The sequence below is a fragment of the Hevea brasiliensis genome, chromosome 12 (genome assembly GCF_030052815.1).
Source record: "Hevea brasiliensis isolate MT/VB/25A 57/8 chromosome 12, ASM3005281v1, whole genome shotgun sequence".
In the NCBI taxonomy this organism is placed as follows: domain Eukaryota; kingdom Viridiplantae; phylum Streptophyta; class Magnoliopsida; order Malpighiales; family Euphorbiaceae; genus Hevea; species Hevea brasiliensis.
Genome location: NC_079504.1, coordinates 97804482 through 97823709, shown reverse-complemented (window position 1 = coordinate 97823709; position 19228 = coordinate 97804482). Strand labels below are relative to the sequence as shown.

General features: G+C 36.4%; 1 protein-coding gene across 2 annotated transcripts in view; it reads left to right on the top strand.

The window, feature by feature from the left end:
* Window positions 1–631: 631 nt before the first annotated feature.
* Window positions 632–19228, top strand: part of LOC110637245 (uncharacterized) — a 41396-nt gene continuing 22799 nt past the window's right edge. Inside the window, exons 1-6 of one of the 2 annotated variants that reach the window (XR_009142130.1) lie at window positions 632–804; window positions 1407–3977; window positions 4155–4287; window positions 4386–4474; window positions 14994–15231; window positions 16699–16785. Coding sequence is in view for 1 of the 2 variants with exons in the window: in XM_021787256.2 (XP_021642948.2) it covers window positions 712–804; window positions 1407–3977; window positions 4155–4287; window positions 4386–4474; window positions 14994–15238; window positions 16699–16785 (3218 nt within the window). In the remaining variant the exon portion in view is untranslated. Of the gene's footprint in view, window positions 805–1406; window positions 3978–4154; window positions 4288–4385; window positions 4475–14993; window positions 15239–16698; window positions 16786–19228 lie in introns of both variants that reach the window. The other variant, XM_021787256.2, reaches the window with a different exon arrangement.

The following is a 19228-nucleotide window of genomic DNA, read 5'->3' as shown; positions in this document are numbered from 1 at the left end:
AAAAAAATAAAGATACCGAAAATAAAGAACTATAAGAAGGTTAAATAATCACAACACTGTTATTTAACAGTTAATTACACTTTATTATAAATAAAATTATTTTAAAATTATGTCAATAATAAATACTAAATAATTTAAAATAATTAAAATGAGAAAAATAAATTGAATTGATTATTAATTACTTAATTATTATTAGATTGTTAAACTGCTAAAAACGTATAATTTATGATCGTATAGAAAAAGAAATATATTTTTTTATGCGTTGAGAAATATAATCTCGATTATGTAATCTTGCTTCTTTTAATTTGAAAATTGTTTTTTTTTTCATAAAAAAAAGGGAGGGGGGGGGGGGGGGGGATGTCCGGGCGGCGCCGCGAGAGAGAGAGAGAGGCGGAAAGGCAAAGCGTCTCTCCTTTTAGTAATATATTATATAATAATACTAATAATGTTAAAAAAGCCCAAAAAATTTATTTCTGTTAATTTAAGTTGAGTCGATATTTTTTTAATTTTCGAATATTTTGGCCTAACCATGCACAAGCCCACACTGGAATTTATTTAATTTATTTATATTTTAAGGGTTTCCAACCTCCTTTTACTTGGAGAGAAAGCATTGAGTGACTACCACTGTTAACAAAGTATCTCTGCTCTGCGATTTTACAGTTTCTTTCTCCTTTTGTTTATCAGCAATCCTTTTCAATCTCATTCTTTTCAATGGCATTGGGGTTTCATGAACAAGACACTATTACAACAAGAAACCGCAGAGTAAGCAAAACAATTAAGTTTTCTAATCATGAAAGAGTAGAGGTAATGCCATTCTTATCTTACTAATGTTCTTTTCTTGGTTTTTTTTTCAGGGTTTATTATTATTATTTGAAAGTTTTTTTTTAAATATATATTTTTGTTGGTTTTGTTTTGATTTCAATTTGTTTTTCATGTTGCTGTATTTGTTTATTGAATTATGGGTTCCATGTTAAGTTCCCAAAGATATTTTCAATTTGAGTGGAGCTGCATTATGGTTTTTATTTGTTTACTCCATTATAATTGTCCATCTGTATCTCTTTCATGTTCTATCCGGCATGCATGCGAGGCTTGATTGGAGTTTCTCTTGATTAGAGTTTCTCTGTTCTGTAAAATTGTAACATAGAATTCTCCATATCTAAATTAAAAAAAAAAAAAAAGTTTAATGGTTCCTTGAAATCAGCCATTAATTTTTGTATGGCTCTCTGTTCAATTGGGATATCAACCCTCCCCGAGCCCATAAATGTGGGGATGCTTGGTGCAATGGGTCACCCTTTTTTATCTGGTTAATTTGGATATCAAGTTCTGGTCAGGAGTCTTTCTTTTCATTTGCATTAAAGCCTTTATTTCCAGACCTTTTCTTAGTGTTAAAATTTTAAACTTTGTAGGTAAGGAGTGTGGAAGAAGGGTTTAAAGGTTCATGGCACCCAGGAACTGTTATTGATCATTTTAAAAATGGCTGGGATCTCAAATATGTTGTCAAATACGATCGTATACTTGTGGATGATGGGTCTGACCATTTTATCGATGGTGTGCATGTTTCACAGCTTGTGGATGAGAATGATCATACCACTGCTAACCTGTGTGATTATCGTGGACGCATTAGGCCGTTACCACCCCCACTTCAGTTTGGCAAATGGGACCTCCATTATGGAATGTGTGTGGATGTGTGTTACAATGAAGGTTGGTGGGAAGGTGTGGTTTTTGATCATGAAGATGGTTCAGAGGAGAGGAAGATCTTTTTCCCCGATTTGGGTGATGAAATGATGGCTCCCATTGATGATATAAGGATTACTCAGGACTGGAGTGAGGTCACAGGGACTTGGCGGAATCGTGGGAAATGGTTGTTTCTTGAGGTTATTGAGGAAAATGAGCAAGAACACTATGTTCCTATTTCTACAAAGCAACTTTGGTATGATTTGCGAGAGAAAGACAATTTTAATAAGCTTGGCGAGTGGATTTCTTCTGATAAAGATTTGTGGAAAAATTTAGTGTCAGAGGCAATTGGTGATAACCTTGAAGTTGCTATGAATCATCTTTTCCAGGTAATAGGCCTTCCAGAAGATGTACAGAGGCTGTTGGAGTCTGTGAAACCTTTAAATCATATTAATACAAATCCTGAAGCAGATTTGGCCCAAAATCATCATATGCCACTTGTTCAAAACACATTAAATCGCAATATGTTCTACCCCAAATCTTCTAGCGTGCATTCTGTTAAAGAAAGGTCTAATGTGCACCAAGTAGAATCTCTTTCATTGAATGATCGGTTAGCTATGAGTCTTCTGACTGAATCAAATGTATCCTGCTATGAAAAAACAGCATGTGTGTTACCTCAGGGTTCATCAGTTTTGCCTTCTAAACAGGATGGAATTTTTGTTGCTAATTCTAGAAGCATTGAGGAAGGTTTTTCCAGTTACAATGGCAATAAAATTAATGGAAGTTCAAGATGCAGAAAATCCAGTTGGCTACCTGCTGGCCCAGACCTGGTTCCTGGAGCTGAATTTTGCCCAGATGCTATTACAAAATATGTAAATATGTGTGGAAAAAGGCCTCAAAGTTCATATCTGCGTGTTGATGTTAGGAAGCATCTTGCGTATCTGAAGTGGAAAATTGAGTACTTGAGAGAAAGAATGATTAGACTTCGTTACATCTCACCTGATGGGAAGGTCTACTACTCTCTTCGTGAGGTCTGTTTAAATTTGACTAAATCTCATGCAGATATTCTTTCCTTAATGTCCCAAGATAAGGATACAAATCTGTTTAATTGTCCAGCTAATTTGCCTTCTCTTCTTATTGAACAACCACCAGAGACTCAGGAATCTGGTGTTTCTTCTCAGTCAGATATAGTTGCTATCAAACCTGAATATTGCCCTGAAGCAGCTGTGGACTGGTATAAATTTGGATATGAGGTGAGACTAAGGAGCAAGATGAAGAAAGAAGATATAACACAAATGACCATGAGAGCAAAGAAGCATCTCTCAGCTTTGGGATGGAGTTTTCGATATAAGATCCATAACGGCAAGCAGGAGTTGTACTATATATCACCAGAAGGGAGATGTTATAATTCACTTCGAGCAGCCTGCAAGGATTCTAGAAATGAAAGAGCTTCCTGGGGTCCTGCTTCTACAACTACACATCTTGAAAGGAAAACTCTTAGCAAGACTGTAGAGATACAGTCGGCCAGTAAGAAAATATCTCCTGCTTTAAATAAAATGCAGTTGCTGAAGCTTGAAAATTGTTCTGCTCAGACTTCTTGTATCTCAATGTTAAGAAAAGTTGCTATGCATCAAAAATTAAAAGTTGGAGGGACTAGAAAAATCCAAAAGAAAGGAAAGGAAAAGTCACATCCTGCATTTTCCTTAAATCAACAAAAAGCCATTTCAGACTATTACAACTTCCTCTCAGAGATGAGGAAAGGAAGGAAAACTAGACGTTTGGCCAAATTAAAAAATAATAAAAGAGGTACTTGTCCTACTCGTGTTCTCCGATCAAGCAAAAGAGTGCAGCAGGTTGTGATCCCTAATCCCTCGCATCAGAAGCCTCGGACTGTCCTGTCTTGGTTGATAGATAACAATGTTGTGTTGCCAAGGGAAAAAGTGCATTATTCTACTTCAAAGGGTAGGCATCCAATTACAGGTCGCATAAATCGTGATGGGATCAAGTGCAATTGTTGTGGGGAGGTTTATGCTCTAAGTGACTTTGAATTTCATGTAAGTGGCAAATACTGCAGACCAGCTATCAGCATCTTTCTGGAAGATGGAAGGTCTCTATTAGATTGCCAGATGCAAATAATGCATGATGACATTCAAAATTTTTCTGCGGAGCCACCTGAAAGGTTGAAGGACAATTGTCATCAAGGTGAGAATGATCACATATGTTCCGTTTGTCATTATGGCGGTGAACTGATTTTATGCGATCAATGTCCTTCCTCATTCCATAAAAGTTGCCTTGGTATGGAGGTAAGTCACTCGATTGGTCTTTAGTTTGTACTTACTAAAACTTTCTAGAATTTCCTGTTCTCCATCTCTTCCCTTCATAATTTTTCATTGTATTTTATGATCTAGATATTTGACTTCTCATATTTGACTAATTTTCTTTTCCCTTTCGTTATTATTTTCCCTTTTGGCCTTCCATAGGATGTTCCAGATGGAGATTGGTTTTGCCCATCATGCTGTTGTAAAATCTGTGGCCAAAACAAATTGAAAAGAGACACTGTATTTTCTTTGGATGATGATCTGGTTCTTTGTTGTACTCAATGCGAGCGTAAATGTTGGTCAACTGCATCTCTTTTTAGCTTAGCTAATAATAAGAAAATTTTTTCAATTGAACATTTGGAATTTCTTGTGCTTTTTGCCTATTTGGTGCAGATCACATTGGATGCCTAAGGATTAGAAATGAAGATAGCTTGGAATGCTTTCCCAACGAACATTGGTTTTGCAGCAAAAAGTGTGAAGTGGTAACAAAATCTTCGTCTCTTAATATAATTTTTGTTACAAGTTTTGTGTTAAGTATTTTTGCTTACAGAACAGCAATCAGGAGCATCTACTTCATCTATGCTCAATTCAATTTAGCATTATAGCATTGTCAGTGACTTGTATCACTTTCGTTGTTTATAGTTTTTGGAAACTTGAGCTACGACTTAAAAACTCATCCATTGCATTCTTTTTCCCTGCCATGCTTAGCTGCATCTATGTTTATTGCAATGAGTATTCTCAATCTATTTCCAAATTGTTTAATGCATGTTAGGAAAAACCAATTAGAAGGAAAATGAACTGTTTTCATCACCTTTAGGAAAAACCAATCAGAAGGAAAATGAACTGTTTTCATCACCTTTAATTTAACAAGGTAGATATTTTGCACATTGCCAGTGCTGATATCATCCCTGCAAAGAAAAACAAATGTGCATTACCTACGCAGTTGATGAAGATATGTCCAGGGAAAAATCATTGAATAATAGGCCTGCATCCTGCAGTACATTCAGAAAGCTAAATTCTGAAAAGTAAGTTTATGCTGCTTTCTTAGAAATGTTATCAGTCCATGTTGTTTGGGACAAGACAAGAATAAGTATTTATTATGCTCCTCAGTTATCAATTGTGAATTGCAATATAGCCTTTCTTGCAAGATAAAGATAACATGTTTTGTTCTTTCCGGAATGCATTTTTCCTTTCTTGCTTTATTTCTTGTTATGGCTATGGCCACTTTCAGTCTCTTTTATTGGGTGGAAATCATTCTTAACACCCCTTAGGGCTTATCAATTAGTAAACAGAGGAAATAGAACAGTGAAAGAAACTAATAACTCAAGCACACAGGAATGTTAATCTGGTTTGGCTTTAAGGCTTATGTCTATTAACAAATTTGCTTTCTAGCCTTTAGCCCACTACACCAAAATCTCACTTTCACAAACACTTGGAAGATTACTTGTTCTAACTTGTGATTCACTCTCAATGCAAGACATGCTCTTTAGCTATCCAATTACATGTATTTGTAGGCATTGAAACTTAGCTCTCAATTTATGGGTGACCTGCTTTCCACATTCATGTGTGTTCTCTAGGCTATGAAGAATTGTTGTCTAGTTTACCAAACTTGTCACCAAATTAGTTTGTGGTCACATAGCATACAACTGTAGCTTGCTCTGCCTCAAAATTCTTGCTTTATGGATTTTGGGCCCATCAGATTTATTAAGAATCCCACATCTAACAGGAACACCAAGTGTAAAGGGTATATAAAGGTGAAAGGCCTACTAACTAATTGGTTAGTTCTAACATTTTAGCTTGGTCGAAGCCCAAGTAAGCCAAAATTTCATACTTCATGGATTCTATCCTCCAGCCCAATTATTCATCACTAGCCTTCAATTCAAAATTCTAATATGATATCAGAGTGGGTCAAGCCTTGTATCAGTTGAATTTCCCGGAGTTCTTGCTGCATTTCCATTTCAGGCTTGTCTAGACATCTATTAGAAACAACTAAGTGCATTGAAAATAATCATCAACAAATATAACAAATTAATGAAAGCCCAAAGTTGAAGTTAAATGACTTGGACCTCATACATTTAAGTGAACAATATTGTAGAAAGAGATGATTCTCCTTAATTTCAATTAATCTGTACATGGGTATATATATACAATTGATTCCTATAATTGTGTTCTACTAATTAGGAAAAAATCCTAAATAAGAAATCCTAAATAGGAATACAGAATACAGAATATACAGAGAAATAATATAGTGATTGACTTTCCATAACACTCCCCCTCAAGTTGGGGCATAGATGTTAATCATGCTCAACTTGTTACAAATGTAGTCAATTCTAGCTCCATTTAGAGCTTTTGTGAAAATATCTCCTAACTGCTCTCCAGTTTTGATGTGTCCTGTTGAAATGATCTGTTGTTGAATCTTTTCACGAATAAAGTGACAATCAATCTTAATATGTTTGGCCCGCTCATGAAACACCGGATTAGAAGTAATATGGAGAGCAGCTTGATTATCACATCACAATTTCGCAGGCAAGGAGGTTTTAAAACCTGTCTCATCTAGAAATTGAAGTATCCACATTACCTCACATACTGATTGTGCCATGGCTCTGTATTCGGATTCAGCACTAGATCGAGAAACTACACTCTGCTTCTTGCTTCTCCAAGACACCAAATTTCCTCCAACAAAAACGCAATATCCAATAGTTGACCTCCTATCAACCTTAGATCCAGCCTAGTCGGCATCTGAAAAACATTCAACATTCAAATGCCCATGATTACCATATAGCAAACCTCTTCCTGGAGCGCCCTTCAGATAACACAAGATTTGTTCCAAGGCTTCCCAATGAGCAACAGTTGGGGAAGACATAAACTGACTTACCACACTAACGGCATAAGTAATGTCAGGACGAGTGATTGTAAGGTAGTTTAATTTTCCTACCAATCTCCTGTATCTCTCTGGATCTTCAAACAACTCACTATCCCCTGCTAACAGTTGTAAAGTTGGAGTCATTGGTGCACTACAAGGCTTAGCACCTAATTTTTCTGTCTCTGTCAATAGATCGAGGACATATTTTCTTTGAGATAAGAAAATACCCTTCTTACTTCTCATAACTTCGATACCCAAGAAATACTTTAACAATCTCAAGTCTTTGGTCTGAAACTGGGTTTGGAGGAAGGTTTTAAGAGATGAAATTTCTATAGAGTCACTCCCAGTGATGACAATGTCATCCACATAGACTACAAGGAGAATTAAACCAGCCTCAGATTGCCTATAAAATACTGAGTGATCACACTTACTCTTTTGCATACTAAATTCCTGTACTGCTTCACTGAATCTCCCAAACCATGCCCTAGGATTTTGTTTCAAGTCATAAAGAGACTTCCGAAGCCTACAAACTTTACTCAACTCCCCCTGACCAACAAATCTAGGTGGTTGCTCCATATACGCCTCCACCTGAAGATCACCATGAAGGAAAGCATTCTTGATATCCAATTGATGCAGGGGCCAATCGTATGTAGCTGCTAAAGAGATAAACAAGCGAATAGAAGTATGTTTAGCTACAGGAGAAAAAGTGTCAGAGTAATCAACCCCATATGTCTGAGCATATCCTTTTGCTACAAGGTGTGCTTTTAACCTAGCCACAGAACCATCAGGATTTACCTTTACTATAAATACCCATTTGCAACCAATAGCTTTCTTACCAGTGCGCAAAGGCAACAGTTCCCATGTACCATTAGTATCTAAAGCCTCCATTTCCTCTTTCATAGCATCACACCAGCCAGGATGAGACAGTGCCTCACCGACAGTATAAGGGATAGGAACAGAGTCTAAAGAAGTAACAAAACACCGAGAACAAGAAGATAATTGATTATAAGAAACAAAAGAAGAGATAGGGTAAGTACATGAACGTTTACCTTTACGAAGAGCAATGGGTAAGTCTAGATCAGAATCATGATCGTGATGAGTCTGAATCTCCCAACGAAGTAGCTGGTGGAGGATCTGAGTCAGGAATCTCCAATCTTCTGGAATAAATATGAACAACGGGAGGTCGAGTAGGTCTAGAGACAGAAGGAACAGGCTGTGGGAGAGGACTAGACATTGGTTGGACAGTATATATTAAGAGATCATCCTCCTCCCCCTGACTCTCATATACAGATGATTGAGAAAAAAATGGAGTGGACTCAAAAAATGTGACATCTGTGCAGAAACAAGATAATGATTAAGAGTAGGAGAAAATAACGGTACCCTTTTTGGAGTCGGGAGTACCCAAGGAAGACACATTTGAGAGATTTTGGTTTCAATTTAGTAACCTGTGGACGAATATCACGCACAAAACAGGTACAACAAAAAATACGGGGTTCAATAGGGAACAAAGATTTTATAGGAAACAAAGCAGTATAAGGAATATCCCTATTAAGGACAGAAGATGGCATACGATTGATCAAAAAATATGCCGTAGAAATTGCATCCGCCCAAAAGTGTTTAGGAACTTTCATCTGAAAAAGAAGAGCACGAGTTACCTCAAGAAGATGCCGATTTTTTCTTTCGGTCACACCATTTTGGGATGGGGTATCCACATAGGAAGACTGATGAAGAATGTCATTTTGTGTCATATAAGACTGAAATTGTGCTGCAAAGTATTCTTTGGCATTGTCACTTAATATGGGCACAGAAATATTAAATTGAGTTTTGATTTCATTATAAAAGGCACAAAAGATAGAAAACAACTCAGAACGATTCTTCATTAAATATAACCAGGTAACACGAGAGTAATCATCAACAAAAGTAATAAAATAACGAAATCCAGTTTTAGAAGTAACAGAACAAGGATCCCAAACATCAGAATGAACTAACTCAAAAGGGGATGAAGTCTGTTTATTGACTCTAGACACAGAAGGCAAACGATGATGTTTTGCAAATTGACACGACTCACATTCTAGTACTGATAAAGACTGAAATTGAGGACACAGCTTCTTCATGGTAGACAAAGAAAGATGACCCAATCTACAATAAGCTTCAAGAGGTGTTAAGGTACTGGAGCAAACAAGCGACCGCGGTACATAATTTTCCAGAATGTAGAGACCACCTGACTCACGTCCTCTACCAATAATCTGCTTCGTCGTAAGATCCTGAAACAAATACTGGTCAGGAAAAAAAGAAACAGAACAATTTAAGGTACGAGTAAGTTTACTAACAGAAAGTAGATTAAAAGAGAATTTTGGTAGATACAAAACAGAAGGCAAAGAAATTGAAGTCGGGTTGATTCGAGCCTAACCCATGACACAAGAAGTAGAACCATCAGCTAAAGTAACAGTAGAGGAAGTGAGATTAGACTGAAAAGCAGATAGAAGACTAGAATTACCTGTCATGTGATCTGTCGCACCAGAATCAATAACCCATTTGAATGAGGAAGACACAAGACATGTAGTTTATTTACCTGACTCAACGATCGCAGTGACAGGGGAACTGGTAGGCTTTAGAGATGCTTGATACTGGGAAAATTGTGCAAAATCCTTTGTAGATACCAAAATAGTTTTCTCAGAGGAAGATACTGTAGAACTCTCTATTGCCATATTTGTCATCTGTGATCGCAGATTTTTCCTCTGAAGTTGCGGACAATTATATTTTGTATGACCAGGCTCATGGCAATAATAACAAATAACTCCTCTTGAGTCCTGATTAAAACTAGCCTCTTCATTACACTAATTACTTTTGTTGCCTGTAATTCCTTCTCTACTTCCTCTTCTATTACCCTGTTGTCCATTTGGATTACGGCTAATAAGAGCACCACTGGCAGGCTGTGAAGATTGGGTACTCTCTGTACGAAGGACCTGTGTGAACGTTTCATGCAAAGAGGAAATCTCAGAACTGGATAGAATCTGAGATTTAGCAGTCTCATACTCTGAAGGAAGGCCTGCAAGAAAACTCATAACAGCCAGTTGCTCCCGTTGGGCTTGTTGAACTTTCACATCAGGACTAAAAGGCAAGAATACATTAAGTTCCTCATATACTCAACTCAACTCAACTCAACTAAGCCTTTATCCCAAAAATTTGGGGTCGGCTATATGGATTCGCTTTTTCCACTCTGAACGATTTTGGGTTAAATCCTCAGAAATGTGTAATGCTTCTAAGTCATGCTGTACTACTCTCCTCCAAGTCAATTTAGGTCTACCCCTTTTTTTCTTTCTATCCTCTAGCCTAATGTGCTCTACTTGTCTAACTGGAGCCTCCGTATGTCTACGCTTCACATGACCAAACCACCTCAATCTCCCTTCTCTCAACTTATCTTCAATTGGCACCACTCCTACCTTTTCTCTAATACTTTCATTACGGACTTTTTCTAGTCTAGTATGGCCACTCATCCACCTTAACATTCTCATCTCTGCAACTCTTATCTTATATGCATACGACTCTTTCAGTGCCCAACACTCACTACCATATAGCATAGCCGGTCGTATGGTCATGCGGTAAAATTTTCTTTTTAATTTATTGGGAATCTTACAATCACATAAAACTCCCGTGGCACGTCTCCACTTCAACCATCCGGCTTTAATCCTATGACTAACATCCTCCTCACATCCCCCATCTACTTGAAGGACTGAGCCTAGATATTTAAAGTGATTACTTTGGGACAGTATCACTCCATTTAAACTAACTCCTTCCCTATCACCAGTTTGGTCTTCACTGAACTTACAATGCATGTATTTTGTTTCGTTCTACTTAACTTAAAACCCTTTGACTCTAGAGTACTTCTCCAAAGTTTTAGCTTTCTATTGACTCCTCGTGTCTCATCTATCAGAACAATATCATCAGCAAACATCATGCACCAAGGAATACTCTCTTGTATATGTTTCGTCAATTCATCTAAAACTAATGCAAAAGGTAAGGGCTTATGGCTGATCCTTGGTATAATACAATTGAGATAGAAAAATCTCGTGCCCCCTCCCACTGTGCGCACAATAGTAGTTGCTCATTCATACATATCTTTCAACACTTATATGTACCTAATAGATACTCTTTTTTGTTCTAACACATTCCATAAAACATCTCTTAGAACACTATTATAAGCCTTCTCTAAATCAATAAAAACCATGTATAGATCTTTCTTCACATCTCTATATTTCTCCATCAAGCTTGTAATGAGAAAGATCGCTTCCATAGTTGAACGACCGGACATGAAATCAAATTGATTGAGAGAGATAGAAGTATCATGACGTAGTCGATGCTCCACAACTCTCCCACAACTTCATAGTATGGCTCATGAGTTTAATTCCCTTATAGTTTGAGCAACTCTGTATGTCTCCCTTATTTTTAAAAATAGGTACTAAAATACTCTTCCTCCATTCATCAGGCATTTTCTTTGAGTTTAGAATCTTATTAAATAATTTAGTTAACCATGCCACTCCCATATCTCCCAAATACTTCCACACTTCAATTGGTATTTCATCGGGTCCACAGGCTTTACCTACTTTCATTCTCTTAAGTGCTTCCTTTACTTCTAAAGATCTAATCCTTCTAGTATAATTTACATTCTTTTCTATTGTTCTATAATCTATATTCACGCTATTTCCATTTTGACTATTATTAAAGAGATCATTAAAATAATTTCTCCATCTTTCTTTAATGTCCTCATCTTTCACCAACACTTTTCCTTCTTTATCTTTAATGCACCTAACTTGATTGAGATCTTGACATTTCCTTTCTCTACTCCTTGCTAATCTATAAATATCTTTCTCCACTTCTTTAGTTCAAAGTTTATCATATAACTTTTCAATGGCTGTGCTCTTGCTTGGCTAATCGCCTTTTGCCTCTTTCTTTGCTATCTTGTCTTGTTCATATGCCTCATTATTATCACATTTAGGTAATTTCTTATACCATTCCCTTTTTCTCTTCTTTGCCTTTTGTACTTCCTCATTCCACCACCATCTCTCTTATGAATGAGGTCCATGTCCTTTAGACTCCCCAAGTACTTTTCTAGCTACTTCTCTAATCTTTGATGCCATCTGTATCCACATATCATTGGCCTCCATATCTAGCTTCCATACTTCAGACTCAAGAAGCTCATTTTTGAACTTCACTTGCTTTACTCCTTTGAACTCCCACCACTTTGTTCGAGCTACACTATTTCTTCTGACCTTACTTGAATTGTTCCTAAACTTGACATCCAAGACCACCAACCTATGTTGACTTGTTAAAGCCTCTCCTGGAATGACCTTGCAATCCTTGCATAGAGCTCTATTTGTCTTCCTGGTTAAGAGGAAGTCGATTTGGCTTCTATGTTGCCCACTTTTGAAAGTCACTAAATGTGACTCTCTTTTTATAAAGTAGGTATTTACTAATATTAGGTCGTATGCCATAGCAAAATCCATGACGCTTTTTCCCTCCTCATTTCGATTGCCAAAACCAAAACCTCCATGAACATTCTCATAACCTTGCCTATCACTTCCTACATGTCCATTCAAATCTCCACCAATGAAAACATTCTCTTCATTCGGTATGCTTTGCATTAAATCATCCATATCTTCCCAAAACCTTTGTTTACTCTCACTGTCTAGTCCTATTTGTGGGGCATAAGCACTAATTATATTTATTGTTTCTCCGTCTAGTACTAGCTTTACTAGTATAATTCTATCTCCTACTCTTTTCACAGCTACTACTGCGTCTTTCAATGTCCTGTCTATGATTATACCCACTCCGTTCTTGTTTCTCTCCTTTCCGGTAAACCACAATTTGTAACCTGAATTACCCACTTCCTTACTTTTCTCTCCTACCCATTTAGTCTCCTGAATGCAAGCAATATTCACCCTTCTCCTTTCCAAGGTATCCACAAGCTCCATTAATTTTCCTGTAAGTGATCCAACATTCCAAGTATCAACCCTGATCCTCCTCCTATCCTGCTCCTTCCTAATTGGTCTCCTTCTATGATATCTTCTATTATTTTCTATGTCTATCTTGTGTTCTGTTCCACTATTTGTTCTATTATCTGTCTTATGGACTAACTTTTTTACCCACACCTTTCCATGATGTGGGAACCCTTGCTCACTTAACACCACACCCGGGCGCCGGCATGGCGCGTCGCTTTCGGTGAACGCCCTACACCCTTGCATATTTATCACTACACCCGGGCTCCGATGTAGCGCGTCGTTAGTAGAGGACGCCCCAACGTTTATATCATTTGAATCCATATCATAGGGTGTGACGAAATTTTTACGCTGGTTGTCACCTACCGCAACCCTCCTCCTTTATCCGGGCTTGGGACCGGCTAAGCGCAAACTACTTAAGCGGAGTTATTAAGTTCCTCATATATCCGTTTAAAATCTATAAAATAAGCCGTGAGAGAGTTATCCTCTTTCTCAGCACGGTAGAATGCCTTACAAACATCATAAATACAGGAGATATTCCCTTTACCAGAATACAGAAAATCTAAGTAATCCATCAATTCCTTAACAAATTCACAGTGATTAATTAAACTAATTACCTCACTGTGAATCGAGTTCCGAAGCTGTAAAAACAACCGAGCATCCTCCCTTAGCCAAGTTTGTCGTGTATCATCAGTGGGTGGATCTTTAGTAAGCTGATCATCCTTATCAATGCTATGCAAATAGACCCTAACAGTCTTACTCCACTCCAGGTAATTCGAACCATTAAGTTTGTGTTCCGTGATCTTAGTTATCACCGGAATTACATCAGAAATAACATTCTTATTGTCTGCCATTTGTTGAGACAAAAAAAACTAACCGAAACTCTAATCCAAAGTGCTTATAGCAGCAAAATAACCCAAAATCATAAATCAAGCAAATACCGAAATATGATTTGAGAGCCAAACCTCAGAAGTCCTTTAATGGTGTACTGGATCAGGCAACAGCACACAGTGGTGGAATGAAGGGGTTGAGGCGACGCCGGCGATGTTGATCGGGGTCGAAACGGCCGGTCGGCAGCCAAGGTCTCTCCTGAGCTGGGTGGTGAGAACAAATAGTTACCCCAGATTGATGATCTGCTCTGATACCATGTAGAAAGAGATGATTATCCTTAATTTCAATTAATCTGTACATGGGTATATATATACAATTGATTCCTATAATTGTGTTCTACTAATTATGAAGAAATTTTAAATAAGAAATCCTAAATAGGAATACAGAATACAGAATATACAGAGAAATAATATAGTGATTGACTTTCCATAACAAATATTAAGCATGGATGAGCCCCCTTATTGACTCACTTAGGGAAAGAAGCACGATTTTGTTTTCTAGGCTAACACGACTCACATTCTGATTCTATAGAGGATAATCTAGAGTTGGTCATTATCCAGAAGAAGTTTTGCGAAGCCATCATCTATCAAGGTCAGATTCATCTATTGCTTCAACATGGTTCTCCATTCCAGTATTGGGCATTCAGACAGCAGGTCAGACCAATTTGATAAAAGAATCTTAAACTTTTGTATTTAAAAGGGATTGAGCAATGTAATTAAAATAACAAGGGATACTTCTCATTGCATTTCAAATTTTCAGAGAATGTACAAGAGAAAAAATAAGGACTCAAATCTTAATTAACTGCAAAAGGAAATTACATAGACCAGTCCAGGAGAATACGTCCCAAGCAAAACACTTACCCCCCTCCCCTTTTGCATAGACGTGTCCTACCTTGCAAGAATTTCTCCAACAGAAAACTTCTCCATGTTCTGCTGTAACAGACTCTTGAGCAGCTGGGATTTTCTTATTTTCTTCATCTTTCTTTGCTCGTCTAGAAACCCCCCGGCAGCTGTTTTCTATGAGGACCTGCAAAATCTGTTATTATTTTATATTATTTTGAGCAAGCTTTCCTGGTTGCATTTGTAATTATTGTATTGCCCATGTGACGATAAACGGACATTATCAATTAGCATGTTTCCTGTCAAGATTTTAAGTCAACTCAGTGCCTATCATGCATGCATGTTCTTCTTATAATGTGCTCTAGGGCTCCATTTCTTCAATGTACTGCTAATGATTGTGTTATTATTGCAGATTTTCTTGGGCCTCCATAAGCTTCTAGGAAAACCAATTCCAGTGGGTTCAAACAATCTTTCTTGGACACTGTTAAAATTCATCCAGTCTGATAGTCAGAAACATGATTCTTCTGATATTGAGGCCCTGACTGAGATCTACAGCAAGCTCAGTATTGCACTTGATGTGATGCACGAGTGTTTTGAGCCTGTTGAAGAACCTCACACCAAGAGAGATCTTCTTAAAGATGTTATATTTAGTAAGGAGTAAGAATTTTTATCTAGAACAAATTACCTTACTGCTTTCCATTTCTGTTAGGAACTTAATTTATTTTTTCTACATTAAAAGCAACTAAAAAAATCAATGGTATAGAGGAAGACCAGTTATCAATAGCACAAAATTTTCTTCCCATCTTTTTTTTCAAATTTTCTTCCTTTCTTTTAATTAAAAAATCGCCTTTTTCCTTCTCATTTCCTATGTTTCTTTTATCTTGTATAATAGACACCTTTTCCACTTCATTTATTGATAAGCAGATTGGTTGTGGGTTCTTTGTGCATTGTAATTCATATCCCATTATCATTTGATTTTGACGGTGAGGTTTCCTATTACTGGTGGCAGCTGATGGCCAATTTCTCTGGTCCACTTAATAATGGCTTGGGTGTTGTGGTTTTCTGGTTCAGAATCTTGATCTAGGCCTGATTTACTGCCATGCCTATATCTAATCTGGTTGATTGGTACTATGATGTGTTCTTCAGTTTTTTTTTTTATTTTTTATTTTTTTTATTAATTGTATGAGAAGGTTATCAAAACAAGAATATTAATCGTTAGTTTTTATTTTATTGGTTTTAGTATTTGTAGCATAATATAGTTGCTTGGCTAACACCACTAAAGGAAAAATCTGGGATTGTGTGGGTTGGTTTATGTTTATTTTCAACTTAGGTTGGGTTTTGCATTAAGTTTTAAGTTAAATTTTCCTCATAAGACCCTTTCCAGTTGGATTATACGTAGCCCTTATGATTGGCAAAAGTCATCTCATATTGACCTCGTGTTCTAGTGAGAGTCTTAGGGTCTTCTTGCCACCTCATATTGCTTATTAGGGGTTGAAAAAGGAGAGTGACATATTTGACTAGATTTTCTTGTGCTAATGATAAGCAAAAGACTTGGACACAACTTCTAAAAATGATGCTTTCTTAAAAGCCCTATATTCCGAATGTCAAGGTCTTTCTGCACTTTCTTCTTCTTTCAAGTGACAAGCCCTGATAAAAAAAACATACTAGATTTCCCAGTTTCCTGGGATATGATTATATTTAAAATTCACTGGGAAGGCCTATTATGAAAACAATGATTTCCTTACAAAAAGGCAGGAGTCTCCTGTTGCTCATGTTGTGCTGAAGTCTCATGTCTTCCACATCAGTATTCAGGGATGCTGGGGGATCTAAGCAGCTTTAGAAGCACATGACTAGCTGAGACTTCATCATGTCATTAGCTTCAATAACCTCCTGCCAGTCTGCTGGAAATCACTATCGTTTGTTGCACCTCTTTTGCAGTGTTTCATTCTTAATGTTCAAGTTATCAGTAATTTAGCTTGCATTTTTTGCTTCTCTATTTTATATATTTGAGTAATACATCTTGTCTATGTTAAGGTCCTTGGATTTTTACTTGTACTAGAAAATGGGTATTGTACATTTCAGTTTGATTCTTGTTATTCCATTTCCAACTTTTGTAGGTCAGAACTCAACCGTCTTAACTTTCGAGGATTCTATACAGTACTTTTGCAAAAGGATGATGAATTTATTACAGTGGCTACTGTGAGGTAAACTGTGTTAGATCTCACTGTCTAAAAGATTATAAGCTGCACAATGTCAAAGATCTTTCTTGTGCAGTTGTATTTGTGTTGTATTTTTGTTTTGGTAGATAATGGGACATTAACAGTTTGATGTAGAACTACAAAGAAAAATCGAAGGGACAAAGAAGTAAACTCTCAAATTCTATTAATTCTCAATTGTCAATATCAATATCAATAATAATAAGCTCTAGTAAGATACTTAGATGGCATAGGTATTTATAGTAACTAGTCTTACTAGTATAGGATTAGAGTTTGACTAGTACTAAGATTAGGAATACTTGTGAGAAAGGTGTTTTTTCATTGATTTCTGAATATGCTATATACAAATATATATATATATATATATATATGTATGTATGTATGTATGTATAGTTGTCTCCTATACTTCCTATACTAATCAGGAATTCTACATTGAATTGGAATTCTATATTGATTAGGAATCTTTTCTAACAAGGATATCCTATAGGGATTGACTTCCTATAAGGATTGACATCTATAACACTCCCCCTCAAGTTGGAGCATGGATGTTAATCATGCCCAACTTGTTACAAATGTAATTAACTCGAGCTCCTTTCAGAGCTTTTGTAAACATATCTTCTAATTGCTCTCCAATTTTGATGTATTGTGTTGAGATGATCCCTTGTTGAAGCTTTTCATGGAAAGAATGACCATTAATTTCAATATGCTTAGTCCGTTCATGGAACACAGGGTTAGAAGCAATATGGAAAGCAACTTAATTATCACACTACAATTGGGTAGGCAGAGAGGTCCTAAGGCCATCTCATTTAATAATTGAAGTATCCATATTATCTCACACATTGATTATGCCATAGCTCTATATTCCGATTAAGCACTAGATCGAGAAACTAAGCTATATTTCTTACTTCTCTAAGATACCAAATTACCTCCAACAAAGACACATTATCTGGTAGTTGACCTTCTATTAGCCTTAGACCCTGCCTAGCTTGCATCTGAAAAACACTTAACATTCAAATGCCCATGCTTACTATATAATAAGCCTCGCCCTGGAGCTCCCTTTAAATAACATAATATTTGTCCTAAAGCTTTCTATGAGCAATAGTTGGGGAAGACAAAAACTGAGTTACCATATTAACCAGATATGCAATGTCACACCTTACCCCTCTGTAAGGCATAACATGATCCCGTAGAATACTTAATGAACTACCGAACTTCACCTACCGATTACTCATTAAGTACCCTACAAGGGATTTTAAAACAATTTTCTTACTTTTGTTAAGTGGTGAGCATTTGCTAGTTGGTATCAAATATTTAATTTAAGTTGGAAGCTAGTTGAAATTTTTGGCCCATTTTATTTTTCCGCAAATTTTATAAAAATTTTGATAGAGTTCTGTCTGTATTTTGAGAAAACAGTTCTTCAAATAACTGAAAAAAGGCACTTCCAATAATTTTTCAACCACTGCTTCAAATTCATACTCAATCTCAACCAATTTCTCAACACATTTATCAAATTTCAAATTTCAAATCCACTGTCCAATGATCATCAAAATACTAGCAATCCATTTCATTCAAATTAAATAAAATAGTTCCATTCATATTTCATTAAAGATAATTTATATACACTATTGCAAAGAAAATTTACATCAAAAGAAATTCAACTAAATTTTATTACAAACTTTATACAAACTTTGTACAAGCTGCTCAAGACCGAATTTACATGTCCATACATTTATGTGCAATACATACATCAAAAGAAATATTTACAGTCAGGGTATAAATTATACCCGATAACTTCAAGCTGATAGATCCTCAATCCTAAGCAGCTCAGTCTGCTGCTCCTCTAGTCTCTAAATCTGCGACAGCAATAACAGTCATCGCTGAGTACTAGGACTCAGTGGTGCACAACATACTAAAATAATCTTTATGCAGAATTTAAATCACATTTATTCAAAAATTGGACTGAACATGAATTATGAAATTTTTAATGCAAACAAGTTCATTTCGAAGTATCAAAACACATTTCACAAAATCCACAGTTATATCATGCCATTCGAAACAAATATAATCTCAATAGCCAGAGGCTAAGGAGAAATCACATCACAAGGCTAGCTAGCTCAAATATATGGATATCTATTCAAGTTCCTCTTCTACTGACACACCTCAACACTTCATCCAGAGAAGGAATCAAAATTCAAAACTGATTACCTCCACTAGTCATGCTAGTGAGGTGTTCAAATATATGGTCATGACACTGTGGTTTCAAAACTTATCTTAATAATTTGTTAAACATTGCCATTTCGAACATACACAATAACTTTCAGCAATTTAGATCAAAGCATCATAAATAATGTCATAATTCACTTTTTCAAATTATTCAAAATAATATACAGCAAATAATTTACAGAAATTATACGTTGTACACAAACCTTAA